This window comes from Thunnus maccoyii, chromosome 6 (genome assembly GCF_910596095.1).
Source record: "Thunnus maccoyii chromosome 6, fThuMac1.1, whole genome shotgun sequence".
Lineage (NCBI taxonomy): Eukaryota > Metazoa > Chordata > Actinopteri > Scombriformes > Scombridae > Thunnus > Thunnus maccoyii.
In genome coordinates, this window is record NC_056538.1 from 6,411,634 (window position 1) to 6,432,754 (window position 21,121).

The 21,121-nt window shown below is 41.4% G+C and overlaps 2 protein-coding genes across 2 annotated transcripts; one reads left to right on the forward strand and one right to left on the reverse strand.

Moving 5' to 3' along the window:
• Positions 1–44: 44 nt before the first annotated feature.
• Positions 45–13,194, reverse strand: sgpp2 (sphingosine-1-phosphate phosphatase 2). Its single transcript, XM_042414129.1, has 5 exons — positions 12,788–13,194; positions 10,564–10,725; positions 5,101–5,280; positions 2,399–2,488; positions 45–789 (listed from the first exon to the last, which is right to left on the reverse strand). Exons 1-5 carry the CDS (start codon positions 13,010–13,012, stop codon positions 244–246), a joined length of 1,203 nt encoding a protein of 400 aa, XP_042270063.1. The 5' UTR covers positions 13,013–13,194; the 3' UTR covers positions 45–243.
• Positions 13,195–16,471: 3,277 nt separating this feature from the next.
• LOC121899125 (E3 ubiquitin-protein ligase rnf152-B) lies at positions 16,472–19,760 on the forward strand. Its single transcript, XM_042414752.1, has one exon. It carries the CDS (start codon positions 16,774–16,776, stop codon positions 17,542–17,544), a length of 771 nt encoding a protein of 256 aa, XP_042270686.1. The 5' UTR covers positions 16,472–16,773; the 3' UTR covers positions 17,545–19,760.
• The last annotated feature ends 1,361 nt before the right edge of the window (positions 19,761–21,121 follow it).

A 21,121-nucleotide genomic window follows, 5' to 3' on the forward strand; every position in this document is an offset into this window, starting at 1 on the left:
AAAAAAATGCTTCAAAGCAATTTAGAAAATGAGCAAACTGAGAATTGAGTCATAAAATCTTTATTGCTACATGAATACTTTGCTTACAGGTCAGTCACAAGTACCCTCCTGTGAATCATTCCCAGCGGGAGCTCCTTGTATAAAAGCAATGACACGTGTATAAAAGATCATTTGAAATAAATATGAGGTACATTTTTGTCATTGCAAATTCAGATTACCATACATCAGTCTTGTGTTAATAGGTCATAGTAGCCCCAGTAAAATGAAGACCCTATTGACCAGTATAGAGTTAACAAGTCCAACAGCTATATATGTGGCAAACTTGTACGGCACTTCAATCTCTTTCCTCCTCCTGGCACTCTGGTCATTATTTGGCACTTTGTACCAAGAATACAACACCTGCAGACTCACTGTTTTCACCACCTGCCGAGTTCCCACCAATACTAAGACTCCCAAAAGGAAGCGGGTGGCGCCTGATGCCAGTACATTTAAGGTCAGTGTGGGTAGAGGTACAGGCAACACCCCTTGGGGCTCAAATGTCTGTCCCAGCTGCTCGTTTACCCAGTATCCAATAGAGCACCCGGCCCCTACACCTAGGATAGTGGTGGTGTCTGCCCGGGTGGTGCTGTAATGGTCCAGCTCTGGATACGTGTAGCTGAGGAAGAGGGGCAGTACCAACGCCACGATGGGGGAGATGCGGCTGGTGAGCTGGAAATGGTCGAAAGTTTCCCAGTAGGGGTATGTGAGAAACATAAGGACGGCTGAGATCAAAGCGCCGCAGATCACATCCTGAAAACAGAACGACAGTATTTCATCAGGAACAGTTAAAGCAATAGTTAAACATTTTAGGAAATATGCTTATTTTCTCTCTTGCTAAAAGTTAGATGAAAAAATCGATACAACTCCAATATTTGTCTATTCAATTATAAACAACGAGCCTGGCTCTATTTAAAAGGTAACAGAATCCACCTGGAAATGCCTGAAGGTTAAACATTAATACATTATAGTTTGTTTAAAACATAAAATAAAAGGGTAAAACTACAGGTGGCTGTTTCACAGCTTATGTGCTGGACTATTTCTTCGCCAGGCACAGTGATTTGTTGAAGTCTGGTCACTGTGCAGGGGAAGTCACTACCCTACAGTCAGTCCCTCAGCGCTAGACGCACCTATGATACCCAGGGGTCCTTTAATGTTCATGTAAAGCATTAATGTGGATAGTTTCAGGACAGAGGTTACAGAGATATGCTCATTGATTTAGCCTTTCAAAGAGTTCGTAACACAGAGTGTTATTATCTCCAAATATAAGGCCTTCGTTCCAGGGTACCACTTTTGTTAACACTTACAGCTCCATCTCTGGTGATATTAAAAATTTGTTTAAAAAAAAGGAAAGAAAATCACTGGCACATTCTATCGAGTGATCCCCAGGTGGGTCATGCCTTTTATGTTTCATCATAAGAGGTTTCCCAATCTGAGAGATTATTTTGTTAAATCCAATTTGTCTGTACAGAACAGAAAAAAGAGTTTTTTTCCATTAATATTCCAAATGGTAATTTCCCATGTCATCATTGCATCTCTGATCAAAGAGAACACATTTGCACATCCACGTGTTGTTTATATTTTAAGGTGTCCATGCAATTTCATTTATGTTGGTAAAACCAAAAGGGCACTAGAACAACAATTTGTTAACATAAATGTGCTATTCACAACATAGACATGAAATCTGCAGTCAGCATTTTAATGGGATCAGATTTATAGAAATGGAGGTGGTTAATATGCCAGAACATGGAGGGAATAGAAACACACTGTTGCTCCAGAGGAAAGCTTTTTGGATTGATTTTTTTTTTGCATACTTTTACACATAATGATTTAAATTATGAATTAATTTTGTGAAGATTCACAGGGAAACTTTGGGTTTTGTTATATCCTTGTGTTGCTATTGAGATTTTTTAAAAGGGCTATTCCTGGTCCTATTGATTTCATACACCAGATGTATTTTGTTAGCTAATCCAACTAATGTCTACATATGACGCCACTTGCATGTGTCTAACAGTAAGCATGCTGAGGACGGGCTTTGCCAGAAACGTTCTGTGCATTATATAATATTTCCTGCATAAATCATGGTCAGTTTGTCTCCTAAAGCAGTGTTTAATGGTGAAGATGCCCTGATAAATGTGTGCTTTAACAAAATTAATTAGAAGTAACTCACTATTATGGTGTCAGGATTTTCCAGTGAAAGGAAGAGCAACATAAAGTGCCTGCTGAATCAAGACTTCTGGGTCAAAGCCTCCACCAGACAGTTTAACTAGACACAGATATGAATAATGAATCCTGCGTTGAGCTTGAATGTTTTATGCTGTAATGTGTGTGTGTGTGTGTGTGTGTGGAGGGACTAGCTCACCAAAACTGAATGCATGCCAGTGTAAAGGCGGCTCAGACACACCAACGACGACAGCGTCACAGCCAGCAGCAGACCCACCTCGAACTGGAACTGAGACACAAAAACATACTTTTGATCAGTGACTGATATGTAAGTACCTCACACACACACACACACACACACACACAATGACAAACATCCCTCCTTGATTAAGTGATAAAAAGATGAACTCCGTGAAAGTGGAATGTTGTACGTCACATGTGCCTCAAATTCCTAACATTCCTTCATGCAGGCCCAACAGTCGTCCTCTACTTTTTTTTTTTTTTAACCTTCCTTCACCCATCCTTTTCTTTTTCCTGTTAGTTTGTGATCAAATTATCCATTCGTCAATCCTCTTAAAAAGGCGACATGTAAGTCTTCTCTCTGCCAGTTGTGCACTCTGGCAGCTTGACGTACTGCCCGTCATCAAGTCACTGCTCCTTTATTCCTCTACTGTCTCCATCCTCTCTCTGCCCTCCCTCCTTTACCTATGGCCGCAGGTTTTGTTCCCCCCTCCATTTCAATAACAGTAAGAAGAGAGGCCTTGTGTATTCATTCACCTCCTCCACCCTCCCCTCCTGTGCCACCCCCTGCCTTTTTTCCTGTGTCTTTTCCTGTCTTTTGCAGCTGGAAGCCTATTCACTGGTAGTTCATGAAGAGAGTTTTTTTTTGAATGGCCACAAAGGATGCCGGGGACAGGAGGGGGTCACTCTGTGATTGACTGTCGTGACCTCTGACCTGCTCCGGGAACCGGGTGAGTTGCCCCGAGGCCTTGTGGCTATTCAGGACACTCTGCAAAACAGCCCACTACTCATCTGTAGCTATGCGTTCTCTTTTCTTTCAGGGGAATCCTTGAGGAATTTCAGACCAAATGTAAGTGCTCTACTGTACGCGGGTGTCTCGGGTTGTTGAGATGATTTCTCTGACCTTGAGAAGAGCGCTGTAAGAAAATGTGACAGCAAATAGCTGAAATGATCCAACCACAAATCAGCCCTGACAGCTGCAAAGCCTGTAAACTACTGACTGAAGGATTCAGCAGTCACTCAGTTCTTCATTAAAACACAGAGCTTGATTAAGACAGCCTATGATTGAGCCACTGAGTGTTTTATTGACTTGGCAGTAGAGTAGGAGACATGAAGAGGGGAAGAGTCGGGAGGAGGAGGAGGGAGGTGGAGACGTGAACTGACAGTCATTGACTCAGTTGAGTCCATCAGAAGACCAAACAGCAGCTCAACGGGTATGGCTGATGGTGACTGATGGTGACTGCTGGCCCCGCCCCTCCCTGCCCATTGTCCAACAGCTCAGTCAGGACTTAGTGATGGACAGCGGGGCCACTCCCCTCTTTCCACTCAGCTACCAGTGAGCAAGTTGCCATCCACAGGCTCCCAGTGTTACTTTGATTTGAGAGAAGCAGCTCAATTGGCTTGACCAAGTTAACATGGATTGGTGCCCTACTAATCTAAAGGAATCAATAAAATCCAATGGCAGTTAAATAGCACCACTAATGAGATACACAGTGTCAGAATTATAGTTCAACATCCACTTGGCCTCAGAAGGCAGAAGCTCTAATGAGGGAGAGGTACATCATTTGCAGTCAGCGGTGGCGGTAATATCATTTTCATAGTAATGAGCGGTGTAACCAATTACTATTACAATTTCAGCAATAAAATTAGAGTTACTCATCAAGAACAAGTTGGAGTGCAGCCACTTGATCTAATTTTCCTGACAGGTAAGAGCTCACTTAGACTTAGGGTGTTGTTACTCATCATGTTTCTGTGTCTGCAAGTATCCCACCAACCTCTATCATTATTATTATTATTATTATTATTATTATTGAGCAAAATCATGATAACAAGATTAAGTCTCTACAGCCATGCTAGAGGCTCTGTGAGGCAAAGATTTGCTTTTATGTAAATGCAGTATGCTAATATGCTCACAATGACAATGTTACTGTACCTGTTCAGCAGATATAATACTCCACCACCTTACTTTAGCAGGTTAGCATTTGCTAACCAGAACTAAACATAAAGTACAGCTGAAGTTGATGGGAATGTCATTAGTTTTGCAGACAATTAAAATGTTGACCTGATGATGGCATTAGATTAAAAGTTGGGGCATCACTAAACTGATTATGATTCATCCTGAGGAGGAAATGGATGCTTATACCAAATTTCATTTCAATCCATCCACTAGTCGAGACATTTCAAATGGAAACCACAAATGCCAACCTCATGGAGGCGTCATCAGATAAAACATCTGTCATTAGTCATTAGGATACAGTTAATTCTTTGGCAACCATGAATGTCTGTGCTAATCAATTTCGTAGATAACATTTTTCAAAGGATAAGTGAACACTTTGACCTCCTGGTGGACCATGGGAATGTCTGTACAAGATTTCATGGCAATCCGTCCGATAGTTGTTGAGACATTTCAGTCTGTGCTGGACAGACTGACTGACAGACCAACAGACTGATGTTACCATTCATAAAGCCAAACTGTTACCGTGGCTAATAATCTAACCTCAAAGGTTCCACTGACTTTCTTTTCTGATTGTATTTTACTGTCTACTTTAGCAAATCAAGCAGGTTCAGGTGGCATCACAAGACCTATGTATGAGACTTTGGTCACCTGATCACAGTCTCCCAACAGCAAAGAATTTAATAACAGCTACTAGTGATGCTTACCTGTATCCTGGAGGGGGCGCTTAGTAAAAGTGTGAAGAAGATGGCGGTGGCAGCCATGGCGTGGGTGGAGGGCAGCCCGTATTCAGCATCGACACGTGTCTCAAGCTTGACCACAGGGGGTGAGCAAGGGCGAGGCAGCTTTAGCACATCCTTCATTACCTGGCCGATGTACATCACCAACTGAGGAAAGGGAAAGGATAGGTGCTTCTTTAAGAGCAGTCTTTTTTGTATTGTAACTCTCTAGTGCAACACTGAGCCTTGATTAAAGAATATAGAGGATTTAAATAGAAGATCAAATCTATGGCTAGCAACTAGATCTATCTGATCTAGCACTCTAAAGGTAAAGAACCTGAGAGATTCTGTCTAAGTAATTTAACCATCCCGGTGGGATATTTTCTTGTTTCCCAATATAGTTGGCTTCATACAGTATTAATTTATCATCTATACTGCTATAAAAAACAGTCTACAGCGTCATAACAATTATATAATAAAAAGTGAAACAGAAGAGCACTGTAGAGTGCAGCAAAAAGCAGAAATTAGAGATGGAAGAAGATGATAATAAAATAATGAGTAGAGGAAGTAAAATCCTGGTTAAGCTATGTTCTAAAACTAACCACACACTCTTATGAATAAGTAATCACCATTCCCACTCAATAAAAAAATAAGAAAAAAAATGCACAAGAGTGGAGACCCACCCTGGTATAAAGTGCAGATTCTGCACTCATACGGTAACAGAATCTATTGTAAGAAACTGAGAATTGAAGAAGGCAGGGTTTGCTGACACAGCGTCTTCAGTTGGATAGAGGGCTCTTGACACAATGACACAGTCAGTGTAAGGTGTACGTGTGGGGAGGTGTATAGGTATGGGGGTGTGTGTGTCCTGCCAAATGTGCTGCCTATTCTCTTTCATGAGATCCCCAGCGACCCTCGGAAGGGGCAGCCTGCTCCAGCTCCAGGTTTATTTAAAGCTCTGCCTTGTATATTTAATGAATGGCTGTCTTAGCAAGGAGCAAGGAGGCAGTGCAGAGAGAGGGAGCAGGACACTAATGTGTGTGTTTAAGGGAGAGAATAGAGAGGTTGTTATTACCATCTCTACTGACACTGCAATCAGGAAATGCTTGTTTCCATGGCAAATGAGATATAAAAGTAGGTCCACTGACCCACTCTTACTGCAGCAACTTGTAGAAAAAGAGACAGAGAGGCTTGCAGACAGAGAGAGAGGAAAGTGAAAGAGGCAGAGATTGAAATTCAAGCCCAAAAGCATGGAGACACCTGAACATTAAACATGTAATTCCAAAACCATGGACTCCACTCCTGGTTTCAGGCTTTCCACAAGAGTTTGGAACATGGCTGCAGAGATTTGCTCCCCTTCAGCCACAATAGTATTAGTGAGGTCAGGCAGCGATGGGCAATAAGGCCTGGCTCCCAAAGGTGTTGCATGATGGGGTTGAGGCTAGGGCTGTGTGTTCTGTCTAAAATATCATCATCTGTTATAGCATTAAGATTTCCCTTATAGGAATAGTTTGACATTTTCAGAAATTTGCTACTTGCACTCTTGCCAAGAGTTATTAAAAGCTTGTTAGGCCTTCCACTCTCATGTCTGTGCATACAGAGCTGGAGCAAAAACACTTAGTTTAGAACAACAAAAACAGACATAACAGCAGCTCTAAAGTTCATATTCATTGCATTTTGTTTGTTTCATCTATATTTCGTAATTTCCCTCGGGATAAAAAAAGTATCTATTTATATACACAAACAGAAACATAACTAGCTAGTCTACAGTCTACAGCCATGCTAGCAGCTTTACGAGGCTGCAGTTAACTAAATGCTAAAGTCAGCATGCTAACATGCTCACAATGACAATGCTATCCTGTTGATTTCTAGCAGATAGAGGTTCAACAACTTAGTTTAGTGTGTTAGCATTCTAAGTAAAGCTGAGGCTGATTGTAATCTCAGTTTTTACATGTATGCTATTTGGTCATAAACCAAATTATATATTATATTATTATATTAAACAATTTAAATTTAAATTTTTGACCTTAACCACTTCTTGGAGAACTTCCTGGAGAAATAGTTATAACATGTAGCCCCCTGTACAACCATTTATATTTTATATTTCTGTTTGTGTATATGGCTTTAACAAACAATGAGTTAATTTGTGAACTTAGAGGAGCTAGAAGGTGAATTTAACACTATTGGAGAGAGCCAGGCTAGCTGTTTCCATCTGCCTCCAGTCTTTTTGCTAATGTAAGCTAATCAACTCCCTGCTCTAGCTCTATACTTTTACAGGAGAGTAGTATTAATCATCCTTATATTACCTTGGAACTAAGTTGCCTAAATAGCCCCAAACCAAATGTCCACATACGTTTGGCCAGTGTAAGAAGATAATGAAAATGAAGAGAATGAGTTTTTTCTTTTCCACAATAAGTGCCTTGTTCATTCCAAAAGCTAAACCTCTCTTTTCCACCTCACCAATGTAACACTTATTCAAATATTTGCATCTACCTACACTACACTGTACCTACACACAAGAAAAGTGAATAATTGGTACCATGAAGTGGACAATAAACAGATGACACACAATGCTGAACCCATTAAGCACGTCTGACCCCATCCACTCACCACAACTGTGTATTCATACAACAAGCCGTACTGTGTGCATCATCTACTATGTTCCATCCTCTGCCTTCGAACAATGCAGCTGCCCACCAGCTCAAGTGCTTGCATGATATGATACCCCCACCCTGCCCCCCTGCACTCACCATTAACACAAACATCATATTCAACTGCCTCTAGTAAAGCCACTGCGCCAGCCTCTCATTGGTGTCTTTGTACCAGTTACATCAAAGGCCAGGCCCAGGGACAGTCTGGTCACATTAAGGGAAGAGTTAAAGTCAGGTCAACACACACAATGCACATACACACACACCCACTGGAGTGTGTATGTGTGCATGTTTTCTTATGAATAAGTGTATTGATCCCAGGCTAGTGTGGCTTTGGACTTTGATCTGTCAACATGTGGATCATGTGGAGTGAGCGAGAGTGTGTGTGTAGGAAAGAGGGGCTATTGCACAGGTCACTGTTTGTGTGGAGAACACACACCCATGCACACACACACGTTTGTTTTTTTCCTATAGTGACATGAAAGGGTTTGGTTACTAGTTCATATTTGTGATGCATCACACAGGCCAGGTAAAAAAAAACTGAACTAAGTGACCTCTAAGTGACTAAAAAATAGAGTTAGAATTCTACTCTCATACACTGTTGATAATATTTACACATAATAAGGATTATTTTGCACTTAACTCCAAATTGCTCCTGGTGGCTGTGCCATCAGTGTGTGAATGTGTGTGAATGGGTGAATGTGATTTGTAGTGTAAAAGCGCTTTGAGTGGTTGGAAGACCAGAAAGGCGCTATACAAGTACAGTCCATTTACCATTTACCATTTAAATTACAGAGCAACTACTTTAACTTTAGTGACTGTGGAACTCATCAACTGCAAATGGGTATTTTGGGAGTCATACTGCCGCCAGCCCTGCTAAACCAAGAAGTTCCTCCATAATATGAGTGTTAAGCCAATATCCCAAATCCCCGCAGCATAGTTTCTGCAATTTACTGAGATAGCCTTAATTAGGCAGCAGAATCTCTTGTTCTTCTGGGTCCAGTTTTAAAGTTGTGCTCAGTCTTTGCTGACCTGCTCATTGACTTACAATCCTCTTGTGTTCTTTTATAGAGATTTCTTTTTTCCAGAATAATGACACACACTCATTTACATACATGCACAGTTTTGTAGAGGTTCTGTTAGAGTGGAGCAGCTTTTTTCTGATAAATACAGTCTTTCACCTTATTTATAGTCTAAGCTTTGTTAATATTTTTTTCTGCTTATTTGAAAGTATTATGAACATGTAGCATAATAAGGCTAATCCCTCTCTCTACCCATGCCTCTCTATCTCTCTCTACACTTTCAAGGATTAAATAAAAAGGCAAAAATGCCAAAAATACATTAAAAAAAGTTGTAATTACGCCGGTAAAACCTGACACGTACCCCAGTTTATTTGTACCAACACACCAATATTCCTGAACTCAATGCTTAGTTTCTCTCTAAACATTCTCCAAATATCCATCTCTTAGTGTATGACCTATGTGTCATTATGTAAAAGTATAACCTGAGAGTCCTGATATTCCAAACAGCACAGGTAGGTGTATGATTAGCATAACGCTGCACTACAGTAATACCATATAACAGGGCAATGTAATTCATGACCATATGGTTAATGACAGTCATTGTTTTCTAAGTCAACCAAAGTCACTTTGCAAGTAAAGCCAACAGAGGGTAGTGAAGGACACAAGGGTAAGCGTGTATGTGTGTGTGTGTCTGTGTATGTGTATGTGAATGAGTGTGTGTCATTCATGGGCCTGTAATGCGTTTGCTCATGCATACAAGTCTTAATTTGCATGGGTGCCCTTCAATCGTTGGCGTGAGTTGTATGTGTGTGTGTGTGTGTGTGTGTGTGTGTGTGTGTGTGTGTGAGAAAGATAGACAGGAGAGAGGAGAGAGCCCCCCATGAACCTTAGATAACTCCACCAGCACAATGGCAGGGTGCTGTTGGAAGTTAGAAGTGCGGGGTGATGAGCCCCGAGGGCTGACAGACCAAATGGCTGGTCCAGAGAGAGAAAGCTCAGAGTGCTGATGAGGCCAATAAAACACTCTGTTGGTAGACTAGGGGGAGGAGAACATGGGGTAAAGCTGGTAATGTCTAACTGGAGGGAGGGGAATGAGTGTGTTTAGCAGGCGAAATGGGGAGTGCGTGCATGTGTGTGTATTGGTGTTTATGTGTGTTTGAGAGGAGTTCACACAGGGGCCTGGTGCAGCCAAGATGCCAGAAGAATGCTATCTCTACCCCTGGGGGGGCCAAACAAGGGGTTCAGACACAGGGCACCCACCAAGCGCTCGGGGCGGGGACACAAAGGGCACAAAAACAAACTGCCCGTCACACACTCTGCAGGAGTGAGGGCTTATGGCTGTCTGTGTCTGTCTGTGTGTCTCTGGAAGTGTCAAATACACTCCTTCTGGGAACAAGTTTGACATGTTTTGAGGGTCTCTTGTATTGCGCTAGATTCTGTCAGAACAAACATCTAAAGGGGAGATCCAAGCAGTCTTTTTCCACTGATGTGTCCTTATGTGTGGCCTCTCATCATGTCAGGGGCCCCGGTCAGCCTGGCCCCGGTGGCCCCAGGCCTGGGGATATATGGACATGGTGGTGTCATAGACAGGTCACTGGAGGGAGTGAAGGATGAAAGGAGGTTGAAAGGTGAAGAGAGAGACGGAACTGCAGAGAGAAGAGAGGTGGCATTGTGTAACTGATGGACATTAGACCGGAGTCTGGCGCAAGAGCATGCTGAGGTGGTCTGACTGACATGTACACACACACACACACACTTTCTATGTCGCTGTGACTCACAGTCCACATGTTGACAAGGCGACGGCAGAGGAAGGGGTCCAGGTTCCAGTGTATGCAGGGCAGACAGGTGATGTAGAAGACTTCATGCCCCAGGCTGGCCGAGAACAGGAAGAGGAAGTGCAGCAGCCAGTTCCTGACTTCATACTGAGGCCTGGTGCAGCCCTGTACAGAATAAACACCTATGAACACGAGATACAGTATATAACAAAACTGAGTACACCCCTTGTCAATATCACTAAAATGTTGAGTATTTACAAATCCCTTCAATTAATACAATTTTATTTGTTTTTAGACAATTCCCAAGAAGAATTCAGCCAATTCACTTGAAAAACAGAATGTTTGACTAATTAATCTATAATCAAAGGTCTATATTTAAGAACAAACTGCAACAAAATTAAGCACACGCTTCATTAATGAGAAAATACTCTAAAGGTGTTCTATTGGATTCAGGTCAGGGCCATACTGGGCCAGATCATAGTTTTCACTTTTTTCTTCTTTAAAATCTCTTTCTTTCTTTTGTGATTTTTACAGTGTGTTTTGGATCATTGTCATGTTGGAAAATTCCTCTCCTGCCAACCTGGGAGTCATCTTTTCATTCAATATTTGGGTATATGAATTTGCATTCATAGTGCCATCTATAAATGTTATCTCCCCTACACCTTTTGCACTCACGCAGCCCCATATCAGCACACTCCCACCTCCATGTTTCATGGTCAGCACTATGCAGTCACTGTGGTAGTCCTGGCCAGGTCCACGCCAAACATGCTGAACCCTATCTGATCCAAACAAGTTTCATCTGACCAGAGAATGTGCTGCCAATATTCATCAGACTTCTTTTCATGTTCTTTGGCAAAGTTTAATATTGCAGTTTTGTGCCATTTTGTGAGCAATGGTTTTCTTCTTGGACTTCGTCTGTAGAGGTTGACTTCATGGAATGTCCTTCTGTCCACTGTCTGAGCAGACACTGAAACACCAATTTCCACACATAATCCTTGTGCCAAGTCAGAAGCTCTTGCTCGTCTGTTTTTCAGTACAAGGTTGCATAAATAGCAAATTGTGCGTATTGTCATTTTTTGAGGATGGCCACTGTGCTTTCTGTTATTTGTAGTATGGGTAGTATGGGTTTCTTACTTGTTCAGGCAATTCCTTACCATGTGAAGCCATGTTTCATTAGACACAATCCAGACCTTAATGGAGAAAGTTGATGTGCTGACAGGTTCTTTTATAACCTTGTTCAGGAAATCTAATCTGTTTCTAATTGCAAATAGGATCAAATACCCTACACTTCACCCTAAAAACACTACAATAATTATAACATGATACAATTTCGAATCATTTAACATTTTAGTGATATTGTAAAGGGGTGTACTCAGTTTTGCAACCATGGTATCAGGTATCATTTAGATATCCCAGCTAATCTTGCTGACACATCCAGATCATCTTTGCAGCTCTTTCCTCACATTTTGAGTCTGCAATTCAAAACCTATAGTTTGTCTTTACTCAGCTGATTTAAGCACATGAACAAATACAAAATAGCTATTGTTATTATGGTCATTGTCTTTGTTAAGTATCAAGATCCAACTCTAAAGGAGTAGTCAAGCAATTTAGTAGTGCACTTTCATGAAGTTATGGGACTAAGAAGAGGCACTTGAAAAGAAGAACGGTCAAAATCGATAGAGCAGAGACCATGTTTAAAGACACTCTTTAGGTGCTCCATTTACATGATCTATGATCATGATCGGAAGTTCCTAAGACAGAAAGTCTTAGGAGGACTGTGATCCTCCTCACTTTAATAGCCTGTCCAAGAAAAGGGAGACAGAGAAGAATGTAAACAACTTGTCATTGTGCAGATGAGGATCTGGGGGCTGACACAAACAGCTTAACAAACGGGAAAAGCCAGTCAGAGTTTGGTATGCACAATCTATGATAAATCTAAACCTTCATTTTAGTAAATTCTCAAATTTGTGTGGTTTACTCTTACTTCCTATATGTAAAAACTTTGACGTCAGTGTTATAGCTAAAAAAAAAGGGCAAAGCTGGGCTTTCATATAAAAAAAGTCCATTCAGTCCTCTAAATTATTCACTAATGTTGTGGGAATCAAATGCAAACAGGCTATCTCAGTCTAGCAGACGTTTTGGTTTCTTATTTTGATTAAATTTAATTTTTAAGTTTCAGTTCACTTACACTGAGATAACCAGTTTTTTTTTGCAGAAAAACACTTACACCAGCGGTACATCCATTTCCCTTGTATTTATAGTTTGAATTGTTGTCCTGGTGGTCCCATCTCGTCTTCAGCTGTCCACATGGTTTGTCAGTATGGTCCGGGGTTGCCGGAGCGCGCGTCATCCCTTGGCTGTGATGCGCGGCTTCGACAAGGAAGAGTCCGCATCGTCTCTGGAACCCGGCCACAAGCTCCGGGCCATGGAGGTAAGCCAACAGCTCCAGCATGTCAGGTGAATGAGGCAGCAGTGCAGCTTGATGTGGATTTTCGTAAGCAGGATAGGTAATGTAAGGTGATATTCGCCCAGGCGGGGCGCATCACAAGGGAAGGGTGCAGAGCAGGTGCGGCTGCTGTGTGTCACAGGTGTAGGCGAGGGGGCGGGGCTAGAAGGGGCCAGACCGATAGTCTTCATTGGTAAACGTTTGCCCGACCTTTATACTGAAATGGTTCACACAAGTATTTATAGCAAGTGGAAGGAGGATTTATTGCACTGGCCATCCATGATAGCAAGGGGCGTTTGTGGAGTTTGTGTATTTACATTACTGAGAACTGAACTCAGTGATGTAATAAAAGACCTAGAAGGTAAGTAGACAGTCCCGTGGTCCAAAACCAGGTTGATGTGGGATTAAAACACGACAAAGATATTGATAAATGACAGAATAGAGCCTAATAAGGCTGAAAGGTTGGGAGCAGTCTGGGAAGAAGTAGGAGGCAATAAATTGTCAGTATTTTGAACATTTTGAAAAAAAAAATTCCTCAAATCATGTATATCATAGTCCTCTGATTCAGTAATTCGTTGTTCCTCATTTGCTTGCCAATCATGTGCCAAAATACAGTACATGCATGAGAAAGACTTAGTGTCCATACATATGTGTGTATGTGGGTGAGAGAGAAATGGGGCATGATGGAATTTAGATTTTTAATTTTTAATTTTTATTCCATTTATTTTATTTTATTAGCTTGTTTTAAAAAAATATAGGTACATGTTTCGAGTAAAATAAGAGACTGCATGATCCTCCCTTATCATCATCAGCTGGATGTCATAGGCTTTAGGCTTGTTCCTGTTGTTACAGGGCTGTTATCAATCTCCCACTGACAGAGATCCAGTAATTGTTCGCTAATTGCTTAAAGTAATTTCAAAGCTGCAACATTTAGACCATCTCTGAGCAGATATACAGTACATGTTGATCTACTTAAAGCTCTCTCTAGGCATCATTCAGTCTAGTGATCCTCAAAGTGGAGTCTTTCAGCAGGTTCTTGAATGTGCTGGAAAAAATGAGACACAAATTGCCCAAATTAGCCAGTATATAACAATGACAACACAGGGATCAACTCCCACCACTATTATGTCTCCCAGACAGTTATATAAGCATAATTTCATAAAAGGTCAAGATTCCTGCCTGGGTTTCTGGCATGTGATGCTTTATGTGTATGGGGACTGTTATGTGACCCCCTGATTCAGAACTATATTTCCCTCCACTGTATTCTCTCTCCAGGGCCTGAAACTAACAATTGATCCACTCAGCACTTGTCATGTCAGCAAGCATTGATTTATCAAGCAGGTGATATAACTTTTAGAGAAATGAATCACAGGATATTTATCATAACATGTAAACAAACAATAATGTGCATTATAGCTATGTAGCTTTTGACTATTACAAAAAAATTGATAGTCCAGTCTCAGTGATTTTTACTTGATGTAAAACTTAATATAAAGATATTTTAGATAACCGAAAGGCAGTAATGAAACTTGTGTTTAAAAGTACCTTCAAGTTGTTGCAGTGAACAAGTAACAAATAGGGGATTGTCAAATTGCAAGCCTCCGTAAAATATATGTTTTTCTACAGCACCATGCTGAGATGTCTGGAGCCTCCACACTCTTACATGGTTGAGAAATCAAAGCCCCTTCCATTATCAAATTTTATAATATAGTTTACTGTCACTGTTCTGTTCTTTCCCTTGTAATGCAAGACAAAGCATGTTTAAATGGAAGTTTTGGTGGCACATTGTCTGAGTTAAGATGCACTTTGTTACAGGAAACAGTGAATTGACGCCCCCAGTTGACCAAATTAGTGCATTCTATTGTCTAGCATTGTGTAGGCTATGTAATTGCGTGGCTGTCATAGCTGGTCCCCACACAGCAAGAGGACTGAAAAAAACAACAACAGCAACACACACACACACACACACAAACAGTCGTGTTTCCATCACTTCAAATGACATTTCGTTGCCTCACATTCATTTCCTGGACACTTATCCTAACCTTAACCATAACCACCACATTCCTAACCCTAACCTTAAAGTGGACCTATTATGCTTTTCCTTATTTTCAGTCATATATATATATATATATATATATATATATATATATATATATATATATATATATATATATATATATATATATATATATATATATATATATATAATGTTACAATGTCAGATGTTCATACTAAATGTGGCCAAAGTGTCAAATAATGAGGTATGTAGAAGTAAACCTTGTGAGCAAAAAGCACCAGCTTCAGACTGCTCTGAACGCGCGGTTTCCAATGTTTTTTTCTACTTTCAGCCTGAGCCAATGTTGGCTTGTGACAGATTTCTTTATATGGTCATCTGCTTCAAGTTCACTGCTCTGCTTTGCTAACATTATGGTGTTTTCCATTGTTTTGGGGGTAGTCATGCTGAGCCATTACTCAAGTCGAGCTGGCACGCTGTGAGTGTTTTTCTATCTCACAGCAGGGCAAAGTAAAATAAGTTGTTTACCTGTTGGAGGTGTGCTGGTCGTCTGCAGCTCTTCATCAAACATCATCATCACTGTGGCTGTTTCTGCTTGTACTTTTCCTCCCTGCATTATTTCTAACTGATCTGCTGAACAAAGAGCTCCAAATATATCTCCATACCTTGTGGCGACTGGTTTTTAATGCTGCTAACAAAGCGCTGCTAATTCAGTGAGGAACATGTTTAATATTCTGTAAATTCTTCACAATAACAGTCTCCCTTTATTTAGTCATTTAAAAGCTTTTGATATGAAACAGTAAAGCAGGGGAAATGTTGGGTTTTCATCATCAGAAACTTAACACAACTCTGATACGACTGGCCAATCAGAACAGAGCAGGCTCATCTGGAGGGAGGGCTTAAAGAAACAGGAGCTAAGACTGCCTTAAGAGACAGAGGCTGAACTGAGGGGCTGAATATATGGCAAGTATAATATTTTTTTTCTGTAGTTTTTTGAACTGTGAATCATGCAAAGCTACTCTGGTGGAGTCCCAGAAAAAAATAAAGAGCTGGAAATGAGCACAATAGGTCCCCTTTAACATAACTCTAACGTTACCTTAACTTTAAACCAAGTCTTCACCCTAAAATGAATGATTTACGTTAAAGGGACTTGCTTTTTGTTCCCATGAGGAAAGAGAGTCCCCACAACATGACTGTGTAAACAGATTTATAGATTTATGTCCCCACAACATGAGGAATACCTGGACCACACACACACACACACACACACACACACACACACACACACACACACACACACACACCTACACACATATTCTCTCTCTTTCTCTTTAACTGGACTCTGAGGCGACACACCGCCGCCTCTCTCTCTCTCCTCTCTCTCTCTCTCTCTCTCTCTCTCTCTCTCTCTCTCTCTCTCTCTCTCTCTCTCTGTTTGTGGGATGCTCGGACTCTCTGGATGGATGAGCCCTAGCATCGGAGTCACCACCATTACATCATCCGTTCCCACACAGCCGAACACGAAACGAGAGCTTTTTAATATTTAACCGGGATCCCGATCATTCAGACTAGAGAAGCAGGCGCCCCGCTCTTCATAAAGGACGCTGTGGGGATTATAAAAACACATCAACAATGTCTGCGGGGATGATGGCGTTTCAATGAACAGGGAGGAGAGGAGGGGGCGAGGAGGAGAGACGTGCGCCGTCATCAGCATCTGTCCGCCAGCTCCCTTTGTGTTCACCGGAGAATGTGAATGGCGAAAGATGACATGGCAGAGGTAGATTTGGCATCAAACGGAGCGGAACCCCCCGGCGAGGCCTCCTCGGCGTTTCCCTACGAGGAGTACGAATGCAAAATCTGTTACAATTATTTCGACCTTGACCGCCGGGCTCCTAAGATCCTAGAGTGCCTGCACACGTTCTGCGAGGAGTGCCTGAACACGCTTCACCTCCGGGAGGAGCGGCCATGGCGCATCAGCTGCCCCGTCTGTCGCCACCGGACTCCGGTGCCGGATTATCGGATACAGAACCTGCCCAACAACACCAAGGTGACGGAGGATTTTCCGCTCTACATCGATTCGGACCCCCTGCCTCAGGACGCTTTGCCGCCGTACCCTCCCCCGCTGCACCCGGCTCTCGTCGCCCTCCGCCGGGAGGAGGCGTCGGGGACATCCAGCACCAGCCAGGCGACTCCGTCCACCACCGTGTCTACGGCCACGACCCTCTCCCAGGACTCAGTGCGCTACGACAGCTGTCAGAGCTGCAAGAGAGTGGCACTGACCACCGGCTGCGTGTGCGTGATCTTCTCCTTTCTGTCCATGCTGGTGTTGCTCTTCATGGGCCTGATCTTTGTGCATAGTCACAGCATTCCTCCCTCGCCCGCGGGACCCATTTGCTTGTCGGTAGCCAGCATCCTGGCCATGTTCTCGGTGGTCGTCACATGGTTGATCTGCTGGCTCAAATACAGACCAGACCATGAGACAGGCCGCTCATCCGCCACCAGTAACTCCCGGAGAAACGCCTGATAGGCTGCTGGCTGTGACTATTGATGGAGATGTTGTACTGTGGGTGTGTGGTTATGTACATATACTGGCAACTGATACTCCTGCTCCCTTTACTTTTTCTAGGTATAAATATCGTCCTAAATGGCCTTTTATCAGTATAGCAAACACCCAAAGGCCTTCCTGCTGTTTGGAGCAATAGGCCGACACCAACATGATCCTTGATAATCTTTTCCTCCACTTGAAATCGGAGTGGGCCCAGTTGACTGGGTGTCCTGATGAGTGAACTTGTCCAAGACATGGACCACTTGATGTTGGGTAAAGCTGTGATTGGCTTGATGACTGAATGTGAAGTGCTTATTTCCAGGGTTTGACACCCTCCCCACCCTATCCTGATAAATAATATGCATATACCACTCTGCAACTCACTGTATGATAACTGTCCATGATGATTCACTCTTATATCTCAACAAAGCACTATTGTATTGTACAGATATTTGGCAAATGTTCACTTCTGAGTTTTCAGGTGATGGGCCTCCATTACAAATAAGTCGTGTCCACAATCCAAACTGTAAATAGTCCACGAGTACTAAAGAGCTGGTGAGTGGTTACAGGTTAGGTGTGATCAGCCTGTCTTGAAGACCTTCCTTATCCTTGTGCTTTAACTCGTCCTACAGGATGGCACTGTTTCCTCTGTCACAATGAAAACTGCACCTCTTCCAGGTTTTTCTATCTGGCAAAGCTCATAGGGATACAAAGTGATAGCTTGTGATTTTGACCCTGTGTTTGGCTACTTTTGCGCATGTTAGGCTACTGAAAGGTCAAGGCCATGTTTTTTGTTTTTACTTTCTTTTTTTTTTTTAATTGAAGGGACAATGTGTTTCTTTGACTTGTGTGCCTCACCTCGTTGCTGAATGAAGCAAACGTCACTGCAATCATGATCAAAATCATGCACGGGCCCCCCTGTAACAGACAGCATCCAGCTGCGGTGTCGGCAGGGATTTCCTCTTTCTGTCACATCATTTACACGTCGGAAGTTGAAAACAGGGTTTCCAACATGGAGCTGCCTCCCGCCCGGCACCTTTTTATACTTATGAAAAATGTGGGTCTTTGCAACTGGCTTTGAAGAAAGGTTGGGAAAGATATGGGTGTCTAAATGTGTTTTAACAGGTAATCCAGGCTAAAGTCCACCTTCAGCTGCTTCCAAGTCCAAGTTAACTCTTCGGCTTCCTTCAAAAGCCACATGTGAGAATCTAATGTAACTGTATCTTGACAGGTCAGACACAGTGAACAACTCATAAAAGGATACATTTGGTGTCTTTCTGGCCCCTCTGAGATTGTCAGGAGTGATAATTATCTCTGGAAAGAGCCCCATCAGCTGTGTGGCTGAGATTACAGTGATATACTATACAGCCAGTACCTGCACAATTCAAATATTCAACTTTACCAAGCAAAACATAATATAATTTGGATTATCTACATTGTGAGTCTGTACCATAACAAACACTGAATTAACTTTTTAGTGAAATCAGCTTCAGACAACACATTGAAATCAAAAAAGCTGCAACTCAAGGGCCTGTTCTGGGAAAATGTAATATGAATATTACTGTGAACCGTTGGTGAATTCTGTATGTTTCATTGTTGCTACAATATATATAATTATTTATTTATAATACAACATTCTTGACTATGGCAAACCCTTGCATTGACAAACGTGTTGTGGTCCATGGAGCATGTGAATTGCACTCCTGCGTTATGCTCTGGCTCCCTGACCCTCTTGTCAGCATTTAAGTGTTGAGAGGAATTCAATTCGGACACCAAAGTGTTTTTGTTTGGTTTTTTTTAAAAAATCCAAGCACTTATTTCCCTTGCACACTCATAGTATCCCTACCTCACCGCTCATGGGGGGAAAACGCAAAAAAAAAAACAAAAAAAAAAACCCAAACAGTTCAATATGATTCTTAAATATAACCCCACTCAATCTGATTCCCACGCTTGCTTCAATCATCCTACTCAGCCTTTTCCCAACTTTTAGATGATGCACTTTCACCCTCTTATTTGACACAAGTAACGGGGTACCTTTGACTAATGTAAGCATATTGTATTTATTTCAGAGGACCTAGAAAATGTTGTTGGTTTTTATGAGAATCTGTGGGTGTTGTTAAAGTACCAAATGTATTTGCACAGAGAAATGGTCTTTATGTGTTATGCTGTTTTACATACATAAACACATTTCAGTAATAAAGGAAACGTGGATACCCATTGCATTTCTTCATTGTCTCAGCACAGCTGATAGAATAGCCTGTTACCAAGGCTGTATTTTATCATGCTCAGACTTACATAATGACTGGTAATAACTGAATATGATCCAACTTGACACATTTAGCATCCTGCTGTGCATCAAATATGCCCCCTACTGGAAGACAAAGGATGCTACATGCTGTAAAAAGAGTAATCCCACCCCTCAGTGTCAACTCTGTGTTTAGCTGCATTTCTCATGTAGGTCTAGCTGTGTAAACGTGTGGTGGCTAAAGCTTGATTAAAAGTAAATACTTTTTGCAGTACGTCCTGGATTCTGATGTACTCTTAATATCACAGAGTGAGATTTTTCAGAGTGTGTTTACCTGCTCATACAAGGCTCCCTTTTAGTTGACATAAATTAAGCCATTCAGCCACAAGATTTTTCCCTCATAAAAATCTTTAAAAGATTTTTTTTTGCCCGTCGGTTTATAGAATAGATATAAACACATGCTCACCATTCACCGTCTAATTAATGGTTCATCTTTAGGGCATACACTGTATGTATTAACCGAGACTTCCATGCCCCATAAATTTAAGCTGTCACACACACAGCCTCAGAAATATACTTCCTTCCTCTCTTTCATACTTTCACTATAAACAAGTAAACAAGTCTCAACTGATTGGTCAAAGTAGGAAAACACTAAAGTCTATTGTTTCTGACAGCCTAACTGTATTTTTCAATTAGCCACAGTTACACTCATTACTGGGAAATAGTTTGAGGCAAGTGTGTGTTTGCAAATCAGCCATGACAACAAACAAAATCAGACTACATGTTTTTATAAGGAGGCTGGGCAAATTAATTGTAATGGACTTCATTAGACATTTAGATGTATTACTAGTTATGTGGACCAGAAATATAAGAGGATACTAGAAATTCACATTCTCTACTCTCGCGCAACATAACGTGACGTTGTCAATGAACGCAAGGATTTGACAATATAATACAGAACGAAACACCATCAAGTATACTGACTTATTTTTTCTGATGTTTTGTATTCCCACATGTCATACTTATTCAGTTTTCAGTAACACATCAAAACTATTAGGCTATACCATGAAACCCTCAGCACAACTTTTAAAACATTTAAACTGTGTCAGTAGAAAGTAAGTCGTATTAATAATATAGTAATAACTGTTTAATAAATTCATTTTAATATTTAAAAATGTATAAGTATAACTTACATGGATTTTACTACTGATAAAAACAAAAATATATATTGAGCACAATAACACGTCACTGTATACTCACTTTTCTATCAAATAATATTAAAGTGATATAAAAAATACAATAAAGTGTATA

Coding starts and splice junctions, on each gene's coding strand:
- sgpp2 (XM_042414129.1), bottom strand. CDS start 13,012: ATGCTGGAGCTGTTGGCTTACCTCCATGGCCCGGAGCTTGTGGCCGGG. Junction 5,281..10,563: donor GCCTTGTCAACATGTGGACT/GTGAGTCACAGC, acceptor CCCTTTCCTCAG/TTGGTGATGTACATCGGCCA. Junction 790..2,398: donor CTGGCATGCATTCAGTTTTG/GTGAGCTAGTCC, acceptor TTCTGTTTTCAG/GATGTGATCTGCGGCGCTTT.
- LOC121899125 (XM_042414752.1), top strand. CDS start 16,774: ATGGCGAAAGATGACATGGCAGAGGTAGATTTGGCATCAAACGGAGCG.